Genomic DNA, 17,368 nt, shown 5'->3' with positions numbered 1-17,368 from the left:
AGGAGCCAATTGCTGGACCAGGTCTGCAACCTGTCCAGATCCCTTTGTAGTTCTGCCTGGTCTTCGATCGAGTGAATTCTTCTCATCAACTTCACGTCATCTGCAAACAGGGACACCTCAGAGTCTATTCCTTCCGTCATGTCGTTCACAAATACCAGAAACAGCACTGGTCCTAGGACTGACCCATGTGGGACCCCGCTGGTCACAGGTGCCCACTCTGACACCTCGCCACGTACCATTACTTGCTGCTGTCTTCCTGACAAGTATTCCCTGATCCATTGTAATGCCTTCCCTGTTATCCCTGCTTCGTCCTCCAGTTTTTGCACCAAATCTACGATACTACGTGCCGCAAAATGCCCTTCTCACACTATACCACTCACTTATTTATCCATACCTCACCTATGCTATTTGTGCTTGGGGATCAACTGCAGCAACACACCTAAAGCCAATAATAACCCAACAAAAAGCTGCAGTAAGAATAATCACTAAATCCCATCCCTGGCAACACACCCTCCCACTCTTCATAGATCTAAACTTACTCCCTGTTCAGTACATCCACACTTACTACTGTGCAATCTACATCTACAGGACCTTAAACTCCAATATCAACCTTGACCTAAAATGCTTTCTTGATAGTTGTGACAGAACCCACAGGCATAACATCAGATACAAACATCTCTACGACATTCCCCATGTCCGACTAAACCTTTACAAAAATTCAATGTATGTCAAAGGCCCCAAAATCTGGAACACCCTACCTGAGAACTCTAGAACTGCAGACACATTCATCACCTTCAAAACTACCATTAGAAAACACCTTATCTCCCTGATAAACCCCATCAACTAACTACACGAATACCACCTGGTGGTTCACTCTTACACTCACTCACCCATTTGACCATAAACAGAAATATTAATCTCAATCTTAAAATAATGAATCCTATGATACTCCAATACTGAAACTATGTACTGTGCCAAAACAAAAGCATTCACATTGCTAAACTCACAAACTAGTATTTAGTCACTTAGCCATAATACCAACTTACCTCATAATTTGTAATATTTTAAAATAAAGAATTAAACTAAGTCTGCCCGAAATGCCTAGCCATGCTAGGCGTTCTAGTGGTACACTCTGTAATCATTATTTAACTACATGTAAACCACACAACAACCAAATTCTGTAAATTCAACATTGTAATCTTTATAGAGAATAAACTTTGAAACTTTGAATCTCTTGTGTGGAACTGTGTCAAACGCCTTCTTGCAGTCCAAGAATATGCAATCCACCCACCCCTCTCTCTCTTGTCTTACTGCTGTCACCATGTCATAGAACTCCAGTAGGTTTGTGACACAGGATTTCCTGTCCCTGAAACTATGTTGGCTGCTGTTGATGAGATCATTCCTTTCTAGGTGTTCCACCACTCTTCTGATAATCTTCTCCATGATTTTGCATACTATACATGTCAGTGACACTGGTCTGTAGTTTAATGCTTCATGTCTGTCTCCTTTTTTAAAGATTGGGACTACATTTGCCATCTTCCATGCCTCAGGCAATCTCCCTGTTTCGATAGATGTATTGAATATTGTTGTTAGGGGTACACATGGCGCCTCTGCTCCCTCTCTCAATACCCATGGGGAGATGTTATCTGGCTCCATTGCCTTTGAGGTATCTAGCTCACTCAGAAGCCTCTTCACTTCTTCCTCGGTTGTGTGCACTGTGTCCAGCACATGGTGGTGTGCCCCACCTCTCCGTCTTTCTGGAGCCCCTTCTGTCTCCTCTGTGAACACTTCTTTGAATCTCTTGTTGAGTTCCTCACATACTTCATGGTCATTTCTTGTTGTAGGAGGCAGAGAGTGTGTTTTCCTGGGGCAGGGATGAAGGATATTGTTAGCCGTCTGGATGACATCATGAGAGGTAATGGGAGCAATCCTATTATCTGTCTCAGTGCTGGAGGCAACGATGTTGGCAGACGTAGGAGTGAGGACCTGATTAGCAGGTATAGGTCAGCAATAGAGACAATTAGGAGGAAGGGTGGGAAACCTGTCATATGTGGCATTTTGCCAAGGAGAGGTGTTGGAAATGAATGGTTGTCCAGAGCAATTGGTGTCAATTGCTGGCTGGACAAATACTGTAAGGAAAATGCGGTAACATTCATTGACAACTGGGACCTCTTCTATGGCAGAAATGACATGTATGCCAGGGATGGGGTTCACTTATCTAGGTGTGGGGTGGGAGCACTGGCCAATGCAGTGGAGGGAGCTGTTAGGTCTTTAAACTAGGAATAGTTAGTGGTATGGGTTTTTGCAGGAAAACTGTGAAGTCTCAGGGTAGTAATATGAGTACTAGGAGAACTAGTAATAGGCAAAATGAGGTGGATATCGGAAAGCCAGTGGCACAAATTGACAAGGACAGTAATAGGTTTAGTGGAATAACAGAAAGGAGCAGGAATGATAAAGAGAAAGGAGGGTCCTTAAGTATATATTACACAAATAGTCGCAGTGCTAGGAATAAGATGGACGAGTTGAGACTAGTTGCTAGTGCAGGTAACATAGATGTATTTGCCATTACTGAGACGTGGTTTAATTCAAAAAGTCGGGACATGCCTGCAGAATGTCACATTCAGGGTTTCAAATTGTTCCAAGTAGATAGAAGTATCGGGAAGGGGGGTGGGGTGGCATTGTATGTCCGAGATCGCTTGAACTGTTGCATTAAAACGGGTATTAAGTCTGAAGTAACACATACAGAGTCTGTTTGGATAGAATTTTCAGAGGGGCATGAAAAATTAACTTTAGGTATGATATACCGTCCCCCAAATTTAGATAGGGACCAGGGAAGACTACTATGGGAGGAAATTGTTAGGGCCACAAGGCACGATAATGTAGTAATTCTAGGAGACTTTAACTTTAGTCATATTGATTGGAATTTCTTGACTGGGAATTTAGAATCATACGACTTCTTAGAAGTAGTTCAGGATTGTTTTTTGAAGCAGTTTGTGACAGAACCTACAAGGGGTAATAACCTGCTTGACTTAGTTCTGGCAAACAATGAATCCCTTGTTAATAATTTAGAGGTTTCAGAGGAACTGGGTGCTAGCGACCACAAATCAATTACATTTAGAATTGAATGGAAGTATGATAGTAGGGATAACTCAGTAACAGTCCCAGATTTTCGCTTAGCAGATTACGATGGGCTTAGAGAACACTTATCATCTGTTGACTGGGGTAACGAAGAGAGCTATCAATATGACAGTTTTCTAAACACAATACATGCTGCTCAAAGAACATTTATCCCTTATAAAGAAATTAGATCAAATAGAAATGACCCAAAGTGGATGAATAATAGGCTGAAATATCTACTAGGGCATAAGAAAGGAATTTATAGGCGTATCAAAAGAGGCGAGGGTCATCTTATGAATCAGTATATTGACATTAAGAGGGACATTAAAAAGGGGATAAGAAAAGCTAAAAGGGACTATGAAATTAAAGTTGCTAGGGATTCTAAAACTAACCCAAAAAGTTTTTTCCAGGTATATAGAACAAAAGTCAGAGATAAGATAGGTCCCCTTAAAAATAACTATGGGCATCTTACTGACAAAGAGAATGAAATGTGCTCGATTTTAAATAATTATTTTCTCTCGGTTTTTACACAGGAAGACACTAATAATATTCCGGTAATTAATTTTTATAGTGGGCCAGAAGAAGATAAATTATGTAACATCACAGTCACTAGTGAAATGGTTGTGAAGCAGATAGACCGACTGAAGCAAAATAAGTCACCGGGTCCTGATGAGGTTTTTTCAAGGGTTCTAAAGGAATGCAAAATGGAAGTCTGTGAAACATTAACTAATATTTTTAATTTATCTCTTCAAACAGGTGTAGTGTCTGATATGTGGAAGATGGCTAATGTAATTCCTATTTTTAAAACAGGGGACAAGGCATTACCGTCAAATTACCGCCCAATAAGCCTGACCTCAATTGTAGGCAAATTACTAGAGTCAATTATAGCTGAGATTATAAGAAGCCATCTCGATAAGCATAGCTTGATTAATGATACTCAGCATGGATTCACAAGAGGCCGGTCTTGTCTAACTAATTTATTAACTTTCTTCAGTAAAGCTTTTGAGGCTGTTGACCACGATAAAGAATTTGATATTGTTTACTTAGATTTTAGTAAGGCATTTGATAGAGTTCCACACCAAAGACTGTTGAAGAAAGTAGCAGCTCATGGCATTGAGGGAAGAGTGCTCTCGTGGATCGAATCATGGCTCACAGACAGGAAGCAGAGAGTGTCCATAAATGGGGTTAAATCCGAGTGGGGATCAGTAACAAGTGGCGTTCCACAGGGATCAGTCTTGGGCCCGTTGTTGTTTATAATATATATCAATGATCTTGATGAAGGAATTACTAGTGATATGAGCAAATTCGCCGATGACACGAAGATAGGTAGGATAATTGATTCAAACGTAGATGTTAGGGAACTTCAGGAGGATTTAGACAAACTCTACTCTTGGTCAGAAAAGTGGCAGATGCAGTTCAATGTAGATAAATGCAAGGTTCTGAAGCTCGGGAGTGTCCATAACCCTAGCACTTATAAGTTAAATAATATAGAACTTAGCCATACAGATTGCGAAAAGGACTTGGGGGTTATGGTAGGCAGCAACCTTAAACCAAGACAGCAATGCCTAAGCGTACGTAATAAGGCAAATAGATTACTGGGATTTATATCAAGAAGTGTAAGCAACAGAAGTCCAGAGGTCATACTGCAGCTTTATACATCATTAGTAAGGCCTCACCTAGATTATGCAGCTCAATTCTGGTCTCCATATTACAGAATGGACATAAATTCGTTAGAAAACATTCAGCGTAGGATGACTAAATTAATACATAGCATTAGAAATCTTCCTTATGAAGAAAGATTGAAGACTCTTAAGTTACATTCACTTGTTAGACGAAGAATGAGGGGAGACCTGATCGAAGTGTACAAGTGGAAGATAGGTATTAATAAAGGGGATATTAACAAGGTCTTGAGGATATCTCTCCAAGAGAGAACCCGCAGTAATGGATTTAAATTAGATAAGTTTAGATTTAGAAAGGACATAGGAAAGTATTGGTTTGGAAATAGGGTAGTTGATGAGTGGAACAGTCTACCTAGTTGGGTTATTGAGGCTGGGACTTTGGGTAGTTTCAAATTTAGGTTGGATAAGTACATGAGTGGGAGGGGTTGGATTTGAGAGGGACTTGCACATCGGAGCTTGTTTCTTGGGTGGCATTGAAAATTGGGTTGGTCAAATGTTGTTAGTGGGATGAATTGTAAAGGACCTGCCTAGTATGGGCCAACAGGCCTGCTGCAGTGTTCCTCCTTTCTTATGTTCTTATGTTCTTATGTTCTTATGTTCCTCCTTCCTTCCTTAGCCTGATTACCTGGTCCTTGACTGTTGTTTTCCTCCTGATGTGGCTGTACAACAGTTTCGGGTCAGATTTGGCTTTCACTGCTATGTCATTTTCATATTGTCTTTGGGCCTCCCTTCTTATCTGTGCATATTCGTTTCTGGCTCTGCGACTGCTCTCCTTATTCTCCTGGGTCCTTTGCCTTCTATATTTCTTCCATTCCCTAGCACACTTGGTTTTTGCCTCCCTGCACCTTTGGGTAAACCATGGGCTCATCCTGGCTTTTTCATTATTCCTGTTACCCTTGGGTACAAACCTCTCCTCAGCCTCCTTGCATTTTGTTGCTACGTATTCCATCATCTCATTAACTGGCTTCCCTGCCAGTTCTCTGTCCCACTGAACCCCATTCAGGAAGTTCCTCATTCCTGTGTAGTCCCCCTTTTCTTGTAGTTTGTGTGTGTGTGTGTGTGTGTGTGTGTGTGTGTACTTACCTATTTGTACTCACCTATTTGTGGTTGCAGGGTTGAGTCATAGCTCCTGGCCCTGCCTCTTCACTAGGCTCTTCCACTGCATGACAATTCTGTGACTGAAGAAATACTTCCTAACACTCCTTTGACTCATCTGAGTCTTCAACTTCCAATTGTGGTCCCTTGTTTCTGTGTCCCATCTCTGGAACGTGTGTGTGTGTACTCACCTAGTTGTACTCACCTAGTTGAGGTTGCGGGGGTCGAGTCCGAGCTCCTGGCCCCGCCTCTTCACTGATCGCTACTAGGTCACTCTCCCTGAGCCGTGAGCTTTATCATACCTCTGCTTAAAGCTATGTATGGATCCTGCCTCCACTATATCGCTTCCCAAACTATTCCACTTACTGACTACTCTGTGGCTGAAGAAATACTTCCTAACATCCCTGTGATTCATCTGTGTCTTCAGCTTCCAACTGTGTCCCCTTGTTACTGTGTCCAATCTCTGGAACATCCTGTCTTTGTCCACCTTGTCAATTCCTCTCAATATTTTGTATGTCGTTATCATGTCCCCCCTATCTCTCCTGTCCTCCAGTGTCGTCAGGTTGATTTCCCTTAACCTCTCCTCGTAGGACATACCTCTTAGCTCTGGGACTAGTGTGTGTGTGTGTGTGTGTGTGTGTGTGTGTGTGTGTGTGTGTGTGTGTGTGTGTGTGTGTGTACTCACCTAATTGTAGTTGCAGGGATCAAGACTCAGCTCCTGGCCCTGCCTCTTCACTGATCGCTACTAGGTCCTCTCTCTCTCTGCTTTCTGAGCTTTGTCATACCTCGTCTTAAAGCTGTGTATGGTTCCTTCTTCCACTACACTTGCTAGGCTATTCCACTTCCTGATGGCTCTGTGACTGAAGAAATACTTCCTAACATCCCTCTGACTCGTCTGAGTCTTCAGCTTCCAATTGTGACCCCTTGTTTCTGTGTCCCCTCTCTGGAACAGCCTGTCTCTGTCTACCCTATCTATTCCATGCAGTATTTTGTATGTTGTTATCATGTCTCCCCTAACCCTCCTGTCCTCCAATGTCGTCAGTCTGATGTCCCTTAACCTTTCTTTGTAGGACATTCCCCTTAGCTCCGGAACTTGCCTTGTTGCAAACCTTTGCACTTTCTCTAATTTCTTGATGTGCTTGACAAGGTGTGGGTTCCAAACTAGTGCTGCATACTCCAGTATGGGCCTGATGTACACAGTGTACAGTGTCTTGAACAATTCCTTACTAAGGCATCGGAAGGCTATTCTCAGGTTTGCCAGGTGCCCATATGCTGCAGCAGCTATCTGGTTGATGTGTGCCTCCGGAGACATACTCAGTGTTATGGTCACCCCAAGATCTTTCTCCTTGAGTGAACTTTGCAGTCTTTGACCACCTAGTGTATACTCTGTCTGCAGTCTTCTTTGCCCTTCTCCGATCTTCATGACTTTGCATTTGGCAGGGTTGAATTCAAGAAGCCAGTTACTGGACCACATGTCCAGCCTGTCCAGGTCTCTTTGAAGTCCTGCCTGATCCTCATCTGATTTAATTCTCCTCATTAACTTCACATCATCTGCAAACAGGGACACCTCTGAGTCTATCCCTTCCATCATGTCGTTCACATATACCAAAAATAGCACTGGTCCTAGGACCGACCCCTGAGGGACCCCGCTTGTCACAGGTGCCCACTGTGATACCTCATCCTGTACCATGACTCTTTGTTGCCTCCCTGTCAGGTATTCTCTGATCCATTGCAGTGCCCTTCCTGTTATACGCGCCTGATCCTTTAGTTTCTGCACTAGTCGCTTGTGAGGAACTTTGTCAAAGGCCTTCTTGCAGTCCAAGAAAATGCAATCAACCCACCCCTCTCTCTCGTGTCTGTCTTCTGTAACTTTGTCATAAAACTCCAGAAGGTTTGTGACACAGGATTTGCCTTCCATGAATGCGTGCTGGTTGTCGTTTATAATCTTGTTCCGTTCCAGGTGCTCCACCACTCTCCTCCTGATAATCTTCTCCATGACTTTGCATACTATACACATTAGTGACGCTGGTCTGTAATTTAGTGCCTCTTTTCTGTCTCCTTTTTTAAAAATGGGAACTATATTTGCATTCTTCCATACCTCATGTAGTTGCCCAGTTTCAAGGGATGTGTCGAAGATTGTGGTTAATGGCACACACAGTACAGTGGACCCTCGCCTTACAATATTAATCTGTTCCTGAGAGCTCATCGTATGCCGAAATTATCGTAAGGCGAATTAATTTTCCCCATAAGAAATAATGGAAATCAAATTAATCTGTGCAAGACACCACAAAGTATGAAAAAAAAATTTAACCACATGAAATATTAATTTTAATACACACAAACTGAAGACATGCACAGTTAATACTCTACTAAGAACAGAATACAGTGGTCCCTCGTTTTCGTGGTTAATCCATTCCTGGAGTTGCTACTATTATCGAAATCTACGATTTGCGAATCAATTTTCCCCATAAGAAATAATGTAAATATAATTAATCCGTTCCTGACACCCAGAAGTATTAAAAAAAAAATTTTTACATGAAATATAGATGTAGTACATAAACAGTACAATGGGAAATGATGAATGAAACATTAACAGCATAACACTTACCTTTATTGGAGACTGGAGGAGGAGAGAGATTGGATTGTTTACAGTTTGGAAGGGGATTCCCCTTCCAGCAACACCTCAGGTACCAATTGCTTTTCTGGGGTTGCTTCTCTTCTCTGTTTCTTAATGCCACTAGGACCACCTTGAGAGTCACTGGAGTCCTGTCTCGCAAAATAACTGTGGTGAGAGCTCTGTTTCTGGCGTCTCTTTAACACTTCCCTAAAATGGCCCAAGACTTTGTCACTGTACATGTTGCCAACATGGCTTGCAACAAACTTGTCAGGGTGATGTTTCTCCATAAAGCTTTGCATCTTACCCCACATAGCAAAAATCTCTAATTTCTGAAGAAGGCACCTTCTTCCATCTCTCTTCCTCTTCCTCTGCAGCAAGATTCTGAGCTGCGATCTGTTGCTGTTCCTGCTGAAGCTCTTGCAGCTCCTCAGTGGTGAGCTCTTCATTGTGGTCTTCCACCAACTCTTCCACATCCTCCAAACTCACATCCAACCCCATGGAACTTCCAGTGCCAAAATTGATTTAACAACAGACATAGACTCAACAGGGTCAGTCCCAAACCCTTCAAAATCCCTCTTGTCGACACAATCTGGCCACAATTTTCTCCAAGCAGAGTTCAAAGTCCTGGTAGTCACTCCCTCCCAAGCCATACCTATAAGGGTTATGCAATGGAGGATGCTGAAGTGTTCTCTCCAAAATTCCCTTAGGGTCAAGTGAGTGTCTGTGGTCACAGTCAAGCACCTGTGAAACATTGTTTTTCTTAAATTCAATCGTATTTCTCACCTTCTGTACCACAGGATTGGCACTAGGAGCTTTCTTTGGAGCCATGGTAGCTTATTTAGTACTTTTATTATTTTTTTTTTTTTTTTTATTATCACACCGGCCGATTCCCACCAAGGCAGGGTGGCCCGAAAAAGAAAAACTTTCACCATCATTCACTCCATCACTGTCTTGCCAGAAGGGTGCTTTACACTACAGTTTTTAAACTGCAACATTAACACCCCTCCTTCAGAGTGCAGGCACTGTACTTCCCATCTCCAGGACTCAAGTCCGGCCTGCCGGTTTCCCTGAATCCCTTCATAAATGTTACTTTGCTCACACTCCAACAGCACGTCAAGTATTAAAAACCATTTGTCTCCATTCACTCCTATCAAACACGCTCACGCATGCCTGAGTAGAATATTATGAAATATTTCGTAGGAGCACGTGAGGGGACCTTCGCTCACTGGTAAACAATGCCAGATTGGCTGGGTAAGGAGGCCACCCCAGCTCACACCGTACATACGCATCCCGGACGAACAACGTACTATTCGCGAGTCAACCTATGATTAGCGAGCCCATGTTTATACGAAAATATCCCTATGATTTCTGAAATCTATGATTCCCGAGAACTACGAAAAATGAGGGACCACTGTACATGCTACTTACCTTTATTGAAGATCTGGTGATGATTGATGGGATGGGAGGAGGGGAGAGTGTGGAAGTTGTTATTGTTTAGAAGGGGAATCCCCTTCCATTAGGACTTGAGGTATCAAGTCCTTTTCCGGGGTTACTTCCCTTCTTCTTTTAATGCCACTAGGACCAGCTTGAGAGTCACTGGACCTCTGTCGCACAACATATCTGTCCATAGAGCTCTGTACCTCTCATTCCTTTATGATTTGTCTAAAGTGGTTCACAACATTGTCATTGTAATAGTCACCAGCATGGCTTGCAATAGCTGTGTGAGGGTGATTTTCATCCTTAAAGGTTTGCAGTTCAACCCACTTTGCACACATTTCCTTAATCTCTTTTTTCAGTTCCATACTATTCTCACCCTTTTTACCACAGGGATGGCACTAGCAGCTTTCTTGGGGTCCATGGTGATTTATTTTGCAGTTACAAGCACTAAAACACTGGGATAATGTGAAATGTACCGAATGTATGTGTAGATGCAACCGCACTGGCTGGCTTGTAAACACTGGCGCTGAGGCCACATGTGGGACGCGTCATGTACGAATCACGTAAGGCGAGTTTTTTAGTGTGAGGCGAGGCAAAATTTTTGCGTTAAAATGTATCGTATGGCGGATTTAACATAACGCAATGCCATCGTAAGGCGGGGGTCCACTGTATATCTGCTACCTCCCTGAGGACCCACGGGGAGATGTTGTCCTGTCCCATTGCCTTTGAGGTATCAAGGTCACTAAGCAGCTTCTTCATCTCTTCCTCAGTTGTGTGCATATCATCCAGCACTTGTTGGTCTGTTCCCTGTTGGTGTCCCCCTCTGTCCTCTCTTCCCAGATTCCTTCCTGTCTCCACTGTGAATACTTCCTTAACCCTTAAACTGTTCAAACAGATTTACATTCATATGCATAGTGCTCCAAAAGTAGATCTATGTTTTTTTACATATTTTCAAATATAACAAAAAAAACGTAGATCAAAGTTTTTTTTACACATTTACAAATGTAAAAAAATAAAAAGATCTACGTTTTTTTACATACTTTCAGATGTTGAAAAAACTTAGATCTACGTTTGGACAGTTTAAGGGTTAAATCTCATGTTGAGCCCCTCGCACACCTCTTGATCATTTCTTGTGAGTTCCCCACCTACTTTCCTCAGCCTGATCACCTGGTCTTTGACTGTCATCTTTCTCCTAATGTGGCTAAACAGCAGTTTTGGGTCAGACTTGGCTTTCAATGCTATGTCATTTTTGTACTGTCGCTGGGCCTCCCTCCTTATCTGTGCATATTCGTTTCTGGCTCTTAGACTGATCTCCTTGTTTTCCTGGGTCCTTTGCCTTCTATACCTCTTCCATTCTCTAATGCACTTATTTTTTGCCTCCCTGTGCCTTCAGGTAAACCAAGGACTTGCTTTGGTCTTCCCATTGTTTCTTTTGCCCTTGGGAACAAACCTTTCCTCTGCCTCTTTGCATTTTGTTGGTACATATTCCATCATTTCATTTATTGGCTTTCCTACCATTTCTCTGTCCCACCACACCTCCTGCAGGAAGTTCCTCATACCTGTGTAGTCCCCCCTTTTATAGTTTGACTTTTCCCATTTGAATCCTGTTACCCTCTCCACCTGTAACTCTACTATGTAATCAAAACTCAGAACTACAGTGGACCCTCGCCTTACGATCAGCTCCCAACTCAACCAATTATGTAAGTGTATTTTTGTAAGTGCTTTTGTATGTGTATTTTTGGGGGGTCTGAAATGGACTAATCTAATTAACAATATATTCCTTATGGGAACAAATTCGGTCAGTAACAGCACCCGAACAGACTTCTGGAATGTAATAATATCGTAAGGCGGGGGTCCACTGTACATGGTCACTAGCTCCGAGGGGCCTCTCATATGTGATGTCAACAATGTCTGAGCTACTCAGGGTGAACATAAGGTCCAGTCGTGTGCATGTGTGTGTGTGTACTCACCTAAGCTAATTGTGGTTGCAGGGGTCGAGACTCAGATGCTGGCCCCGCCTCTTCACTGACTGCTACTAGGTCCTCCCTCTCCCTGCTCCATGAGCTTTATCTTACAGTTAGTACTTGTGTGTGTGTGTGTGTGTGTGAGAGAGAGAGAGAGAGTTAGTGTTAGAGAGAGAGTTAGAGAGAGAGAGAGAGTTAGAGAGAGAGAGAGAGAGAGAGAGAGAGAGAGAGAGTTAGAGAGAGAGAGAGAGAGTTAGAGTTAGAGAGTGAGTTTTCTGTGAAACTGTTTCAAAACAATAGACTGTTGACAACTTTAGTGTGACTATTTTGTTGTATAATGGTGTGTATGTATACATAAAGACATTGGGCAGGAAATAGTGTTTTAATCATAATAGTAATGGACAACAGCAGACTGTTGTTTATGAATCAGTTGATCCATCAAATTTTATCCCACATTCCAAAATCTGTTAACTCTGGGTTTTCTATAATTATAAATTTTGTGACACTTTTACCTCCATTCGATTTGAGGCAATATATTTTCTAGAGCAGGGAAAGGTAGCCGAGGTATTGAGAGAGATGGGAAGCCTGAGGCCCAGAAGACCACACTGCAACTCATGGATGTTCCCTGGGTCATATGGCCCAGTCTCTGGCACACAGTTCGTAACTGGATATTTGCTAACCTCATTATTCACCGCTACTTGGATCAAGAATTTTCCTTATCTTCCTTTAAAACTGGAGCTATTCAGGTGAGTCTAATATTAGGGGAATAATTTTTTAGTTTCCCCATGCATTGTTTACCCCCCACATGGTTTTAGAGTTTCTTCTTTATTACAGTGGAACCTCGGCTTACAAATGCCCCACCATGCGAAATTTTCAGGATACGAACCGTCATTTAGTCAATTTTTTGCTTCTGGATACGAACAAAATTTCAGGATGCGAACTTCCCCTTCGAGGGAGGTTCCTTAACCCTTTCAGGGTTTCGGCCCTACTAGTACGGCTTAGGCACCAGGGTTTTTGACGTACTAGTACGCCTAAATTCTAGCGCCCTCAAATCTAGTGAGAGAAAGCTGGTAGGCCTACATATGAAAGAATGGGTCTATGTGGTCAGTGTGCGCAGTATAAAAAAAATCCTGCAGCACACAGTGCGTAATGAGAAAAAAAAATTGACCGTGTTTTTGGATTAAAACAGCGACTTTGCACTGTATTTTTGTATGGTATTTATTGTTGTATTCTAGTTTTCCTGGTCTCATTTTCTTGAATAGAAGACATATAACAGAAATTGAGATGATTTTGACTGGTTTTACAATGAAAAGTACCTTGAAATTGAGCTCAAATTAGTAGAAATGTTCGATTTTTACCAAAGTTCAAAAGTAAACAAATCATGTTAAGCGTCCAATACACATCAACTGGTGAGTCTAATATTCTTTCACAAGTGCGCTGGTATTATTTATACCATTTTTACACTAATGCAGTAGTCTGCATAACAGTAAATCTTCTATTTTTTTGTGAGAATAAAAATTCAAAGTGGAAAGCAAAAGAGTGTAAGAGGGGCGTGGGGACGTGATTAATGAACAGAGGAAATCTTGTTTTAGTGCCAGGAATGTCTTTCTTGTTTATTCTGGACCTTATTTGGAAATTGGCGTCTTTTGAAATTTGTGTGAAATTGGCAAAATTGCTAAATTCTGACCACTGTATTGGATAGCTGAAATCAGTAAATGGGTGATTTCTTGTACTCATTCGATAGAAAAAATGGAGTTCTAGAGAAATAGTTATGATTTTTGTCGACTAGTACACTGGATGCGTAAACATCGTCGAGACCGCTAGCTTCACGAGAGCATAATTCTGTAAGTTTTCCATCAAATTTCATACTTTTGGTGTCATTATGATCGGGAAAAGATTCTCTATCTTTTCATAAGAAAAAATAATTTTTTTTTCTGAAATTTGGGCGACCCTGAGAACAAGTCTGGGAGAGGACCTGGGGACCCTGAAAGGGTTAAATAAATAAATAAATAAAATATTTATTTCTTTGCAAAGGTTACAATATGTGTCTACATATCATAATATGATTTGAGCAAAGAAAGCCACTATCTTGCCGAGGCATTTCGGGCAGACTTAACCTAATACTAATAGACTACGTACTTAATAATAATAATCTTTATTTTTACAAGTACATTTACAAGGTATACAGGCCTAGCTGACATCACTGACATACTGTTATATATTCAGAGCATTTTGGGCAGATTAGAGCAGCTTTGTCCTAGGATGTGACTCACAGTAGTCAACTAATACCCTGGTACCTATTTTACTGATAGGTGAACATGGACAGTAGGTGCCTTAAGGAAACATGCCCTATCTTACACAGTGTCTGGGGGGAATTTTTCTTATGAAAACTATTATTAGAAAAATAAAGTTGATAAAATGATGTAAAAATTCAGACAATTTTAGTACATTTAAATAATAATAAAGGTAGATGTCAGACTGGCAACAGTAGAGTAGGATGTTGCAGTAACTAAGATTGACCTTTCAAACAGGATATGTCACTTCTACCTTCCTCCTAAGGTGTGTTGGTATTTAGAAGTTTGTAGATTAAGATGTAGTGATATACCCCAAAGAAGAGTCTCACTGAAGTTCTTGTAACAGTTAGGTAGAGCAATGAAACAACCCCACTGAAGGCAACTCAGGCCAAAAACAGACAAGAGGATGGGTTACTTGACTTCTTCAAGACTTTCAAGGATTTCTCCTTACTGTTTCAGCTCCATGTATACATGCCTCCAGGATATAAAAGTACATGTTGGTGAAGAACGACACAAAATGTAATCACTAAGACGTTTATTGGAAATGTTATGGTCCTGAGCCCTTAATCACCCCTCACTCTGGCACTCCTTAATCCTACGGTTGAAATGTTTACAGTAAACACGTCCTGGTGATTGTACTTTATCTTTCTTCCAAACATGCCTTCTTCATAGCTGACCATATCATGACTAAGAGTTGATAAAAGAAAAAACAAAGAGGCTACCAGATGGTCAAAATAATAGTTGCTGAAGGCCAAATAAAATGGTGGAAAATACCTTAAACTATGAAAACTGAAGTCAGTACTGATGACAACGAAAACACTATTACAAATAAACCAAGACAACAAACATCAGGATACTAAAGATCAAGTTCATTGGAAGAAGGTGTGGGCAAAGTGTCCAGCCTCACTTGAGGTAGACTCCAGGTAAAGGATATACTAACAAGAAGAGGAAGTTAACATGTACCAGAAAAGTCAGGAGATAACTGAAAATACAGACTTAATAGATAGTGTTAAATGTGCTCATCCAGGGTATACCAAATACTGTAGTAGATAAAGGATGCCAGAAATTCCTGAGACCTGGAAATAAACTTGAGACCTTTATTTACCAGTGTATGCTTTTCTGTTACATGCAGATGTATTAAGCATTAATTTCCTGTCTCCTCTGGTGCAAGCAATGTAAGACTACCTGTACACCAGAACACATTTGGTGTGAACAGCTAGAGATCATGTAAGGAAGGACTTGAGAATGGGACAGAAACAGCATTTGCCCTAGCTGAAGGAAAGCAGTGTCTAGACCAGCTAGATAGGTTGACTAGCAAACAAGGTTACACCATCAAGAACACTTGAGTCAGCAAGACAAACAGGTGATTAGCACCAGGATACACAGCAATCCACAACTGCATTCTATCAAATGAGACCAAGAAAATGAGAATACAACCAGGATACAATACCAAGTTGGGGGTGGTATTGCAATCTATTACTCTAACCAATTATCTTGTATTAGCACCACTTGCTTTAGTGATGAATATGGAGAATACATTTTTGCTAATTTTACTGTAAAAAACCTTTAGACGCTTATAACAATCAGTGCCATTTACCGGATACCCCACACAAACATCCCAAATTTCAGTGAGAAATTAAAGGAACTAATAACAAACAGACAAATGAATAAGCACCACCTTCTCTTAGCTGGAGACTTCAACATTAACCTTGGCCTACTAGATGATCAGCCTGTAACTGATTTCATCAACAATATGAACAACACACTTCTCATACCAACAATAACTAAACCAACCAGGCTCACTGAAACAAGTGCAACCATGATAGACCACATATGGACCAATATACTAGCCCCCCTTAAATCAGGGATAATCACAGATAGCACTACAGATCACTACCCTACCTTCCTCTTGACAAACATTAGTAAACCACCACTTGAATACAACAAAGTTTCATTTAGACTCCATGATGAGGCCTCAATAAGGAATTTCACAGCTGACCTAGAGACTGTTGACTGGCCTACAGAATTCTCCAAGGCCAATGGTATTGATGACTGGACAGACATTTTTCTTAACAAATTACTTAGACTATACAACAAACATTGTCCTATAAAAACGAAACAGATCACAAACAAACTGCTTGGTTGCCCATGGCTAACCAGCACCATTCTAAAATCCATTGATAAGAAACACCAATATGAAAAGCAATATACACAGGGCCTAATACACAAAGATATTCTTAAACACTATTCATCAGTCCTCACCAAAGTAATAAAGAAAGCCAAACAACTGTACTACTCCAGTAGATTCACTGACACAAGAGGAGATATAAAAAAGACCTGGAAAACACTCTCTCAGATTCTAGGGACCCACAAACTGAAAAAACCAAGAATATTGTCCTAACTAAACCTAATGAAACACCACTGCATTCCTCTGACATAGCTAACAAGTTAAACGACTTCTTCTCAACCATAGGTTCTAATCTCGCCAATAAAATCCCACGTACCAATGCCCATGCCGGGGACTACCTAGATGAGAATTTCCCAAATTCCTTCTATCTTGCTCCAACTGAGCCCACGGAAGTCACCGAGATTATAAAGTCACTTAAAAATAACTCAGGGAATCTGTCTCATGTCCCACCATTATTGTACAAGAGAGCGGCCCATGTCCTCTCACATGCTATCTCATTACTTTTTAACAAGTCACTAGAAACTAGCACCTTCCCGAAACTACTCAAGATGGCAAGGGTTACACCAATACATAAAGGTGGTGACCCACAGATTTAAACAACTGTAGGCCAATATCAAACTTACCATTGCTATCCAAAATCTTTGAGAAACTCGTGCACCCTGTCAGCGTGTCAGCGTGTCAGCATGCCTCGTTGTGCTCCCGGTTTTCTGGTGTTTTCACGGTCGCTCTTACGTGCTAGAACTTTAATTTGTGTCATCAATCCTATACGATACATCCCTCTAGCGCCTGGAACCAATCTTGGGCGGAAAACATTATATACTGAGTAAAAAAAGGAGAATTGTGTGCACTACCTAGCAGAGTTTACTGCCAGAGGGGAATCATAGGCCTGTCCCGTGTGGAAAAAATAATAATAATTGAACTTTGTGTCAGAGGAAAGAAAGTCTCCCTGAAAGCATTGAGTATACATAGTGTATAGT

The 17,368-nt window shown here is 41.3% G+C and overlaps 1 protein-coding gene across 1 annotated transcript in view; it reads left to right on the top strand.

The window, feature by feature from the left end:
* LOC128685278 (uncharacterized) overlaps positions 1–17,368 on the top strand; it is a 56,834-nt gene that overhangs the window by 25,404 nt on the left and 14,062 nt on the right. Inside the window, exon 2 of the mRNA XM_070083056.1 lies at positions 12,454–12,655. Coding sequence (XP_069939157.1) covers positions 12,454–12,655 — 202 coding nt within the window. The remainder of the gene's footprint in view (positions 1–12,453; positions 12,656–17,368) is intronic.

The sequence above is a fragment of the Cherax quadricarinatus genome, chromosome 8, assembly GCF_038502225.1.
Source record: "Cherax quadricarinatus isolate ZL_2023a chromosome 8, ASM3850222v1, whole genome shotgun sequence".
Taxonomy (NCBI): Eukaryota; Metazoa; Arthropoda; class Malacostraca; order Decapoda; family Parastacidae; genus Cherax; species Cherax quadricarinatus.
The sequence above is the reverse complement of the archived record's forward strand: the minus strand, read 5'-3'. Positions and strand labels throughout refer to the sequence as shown.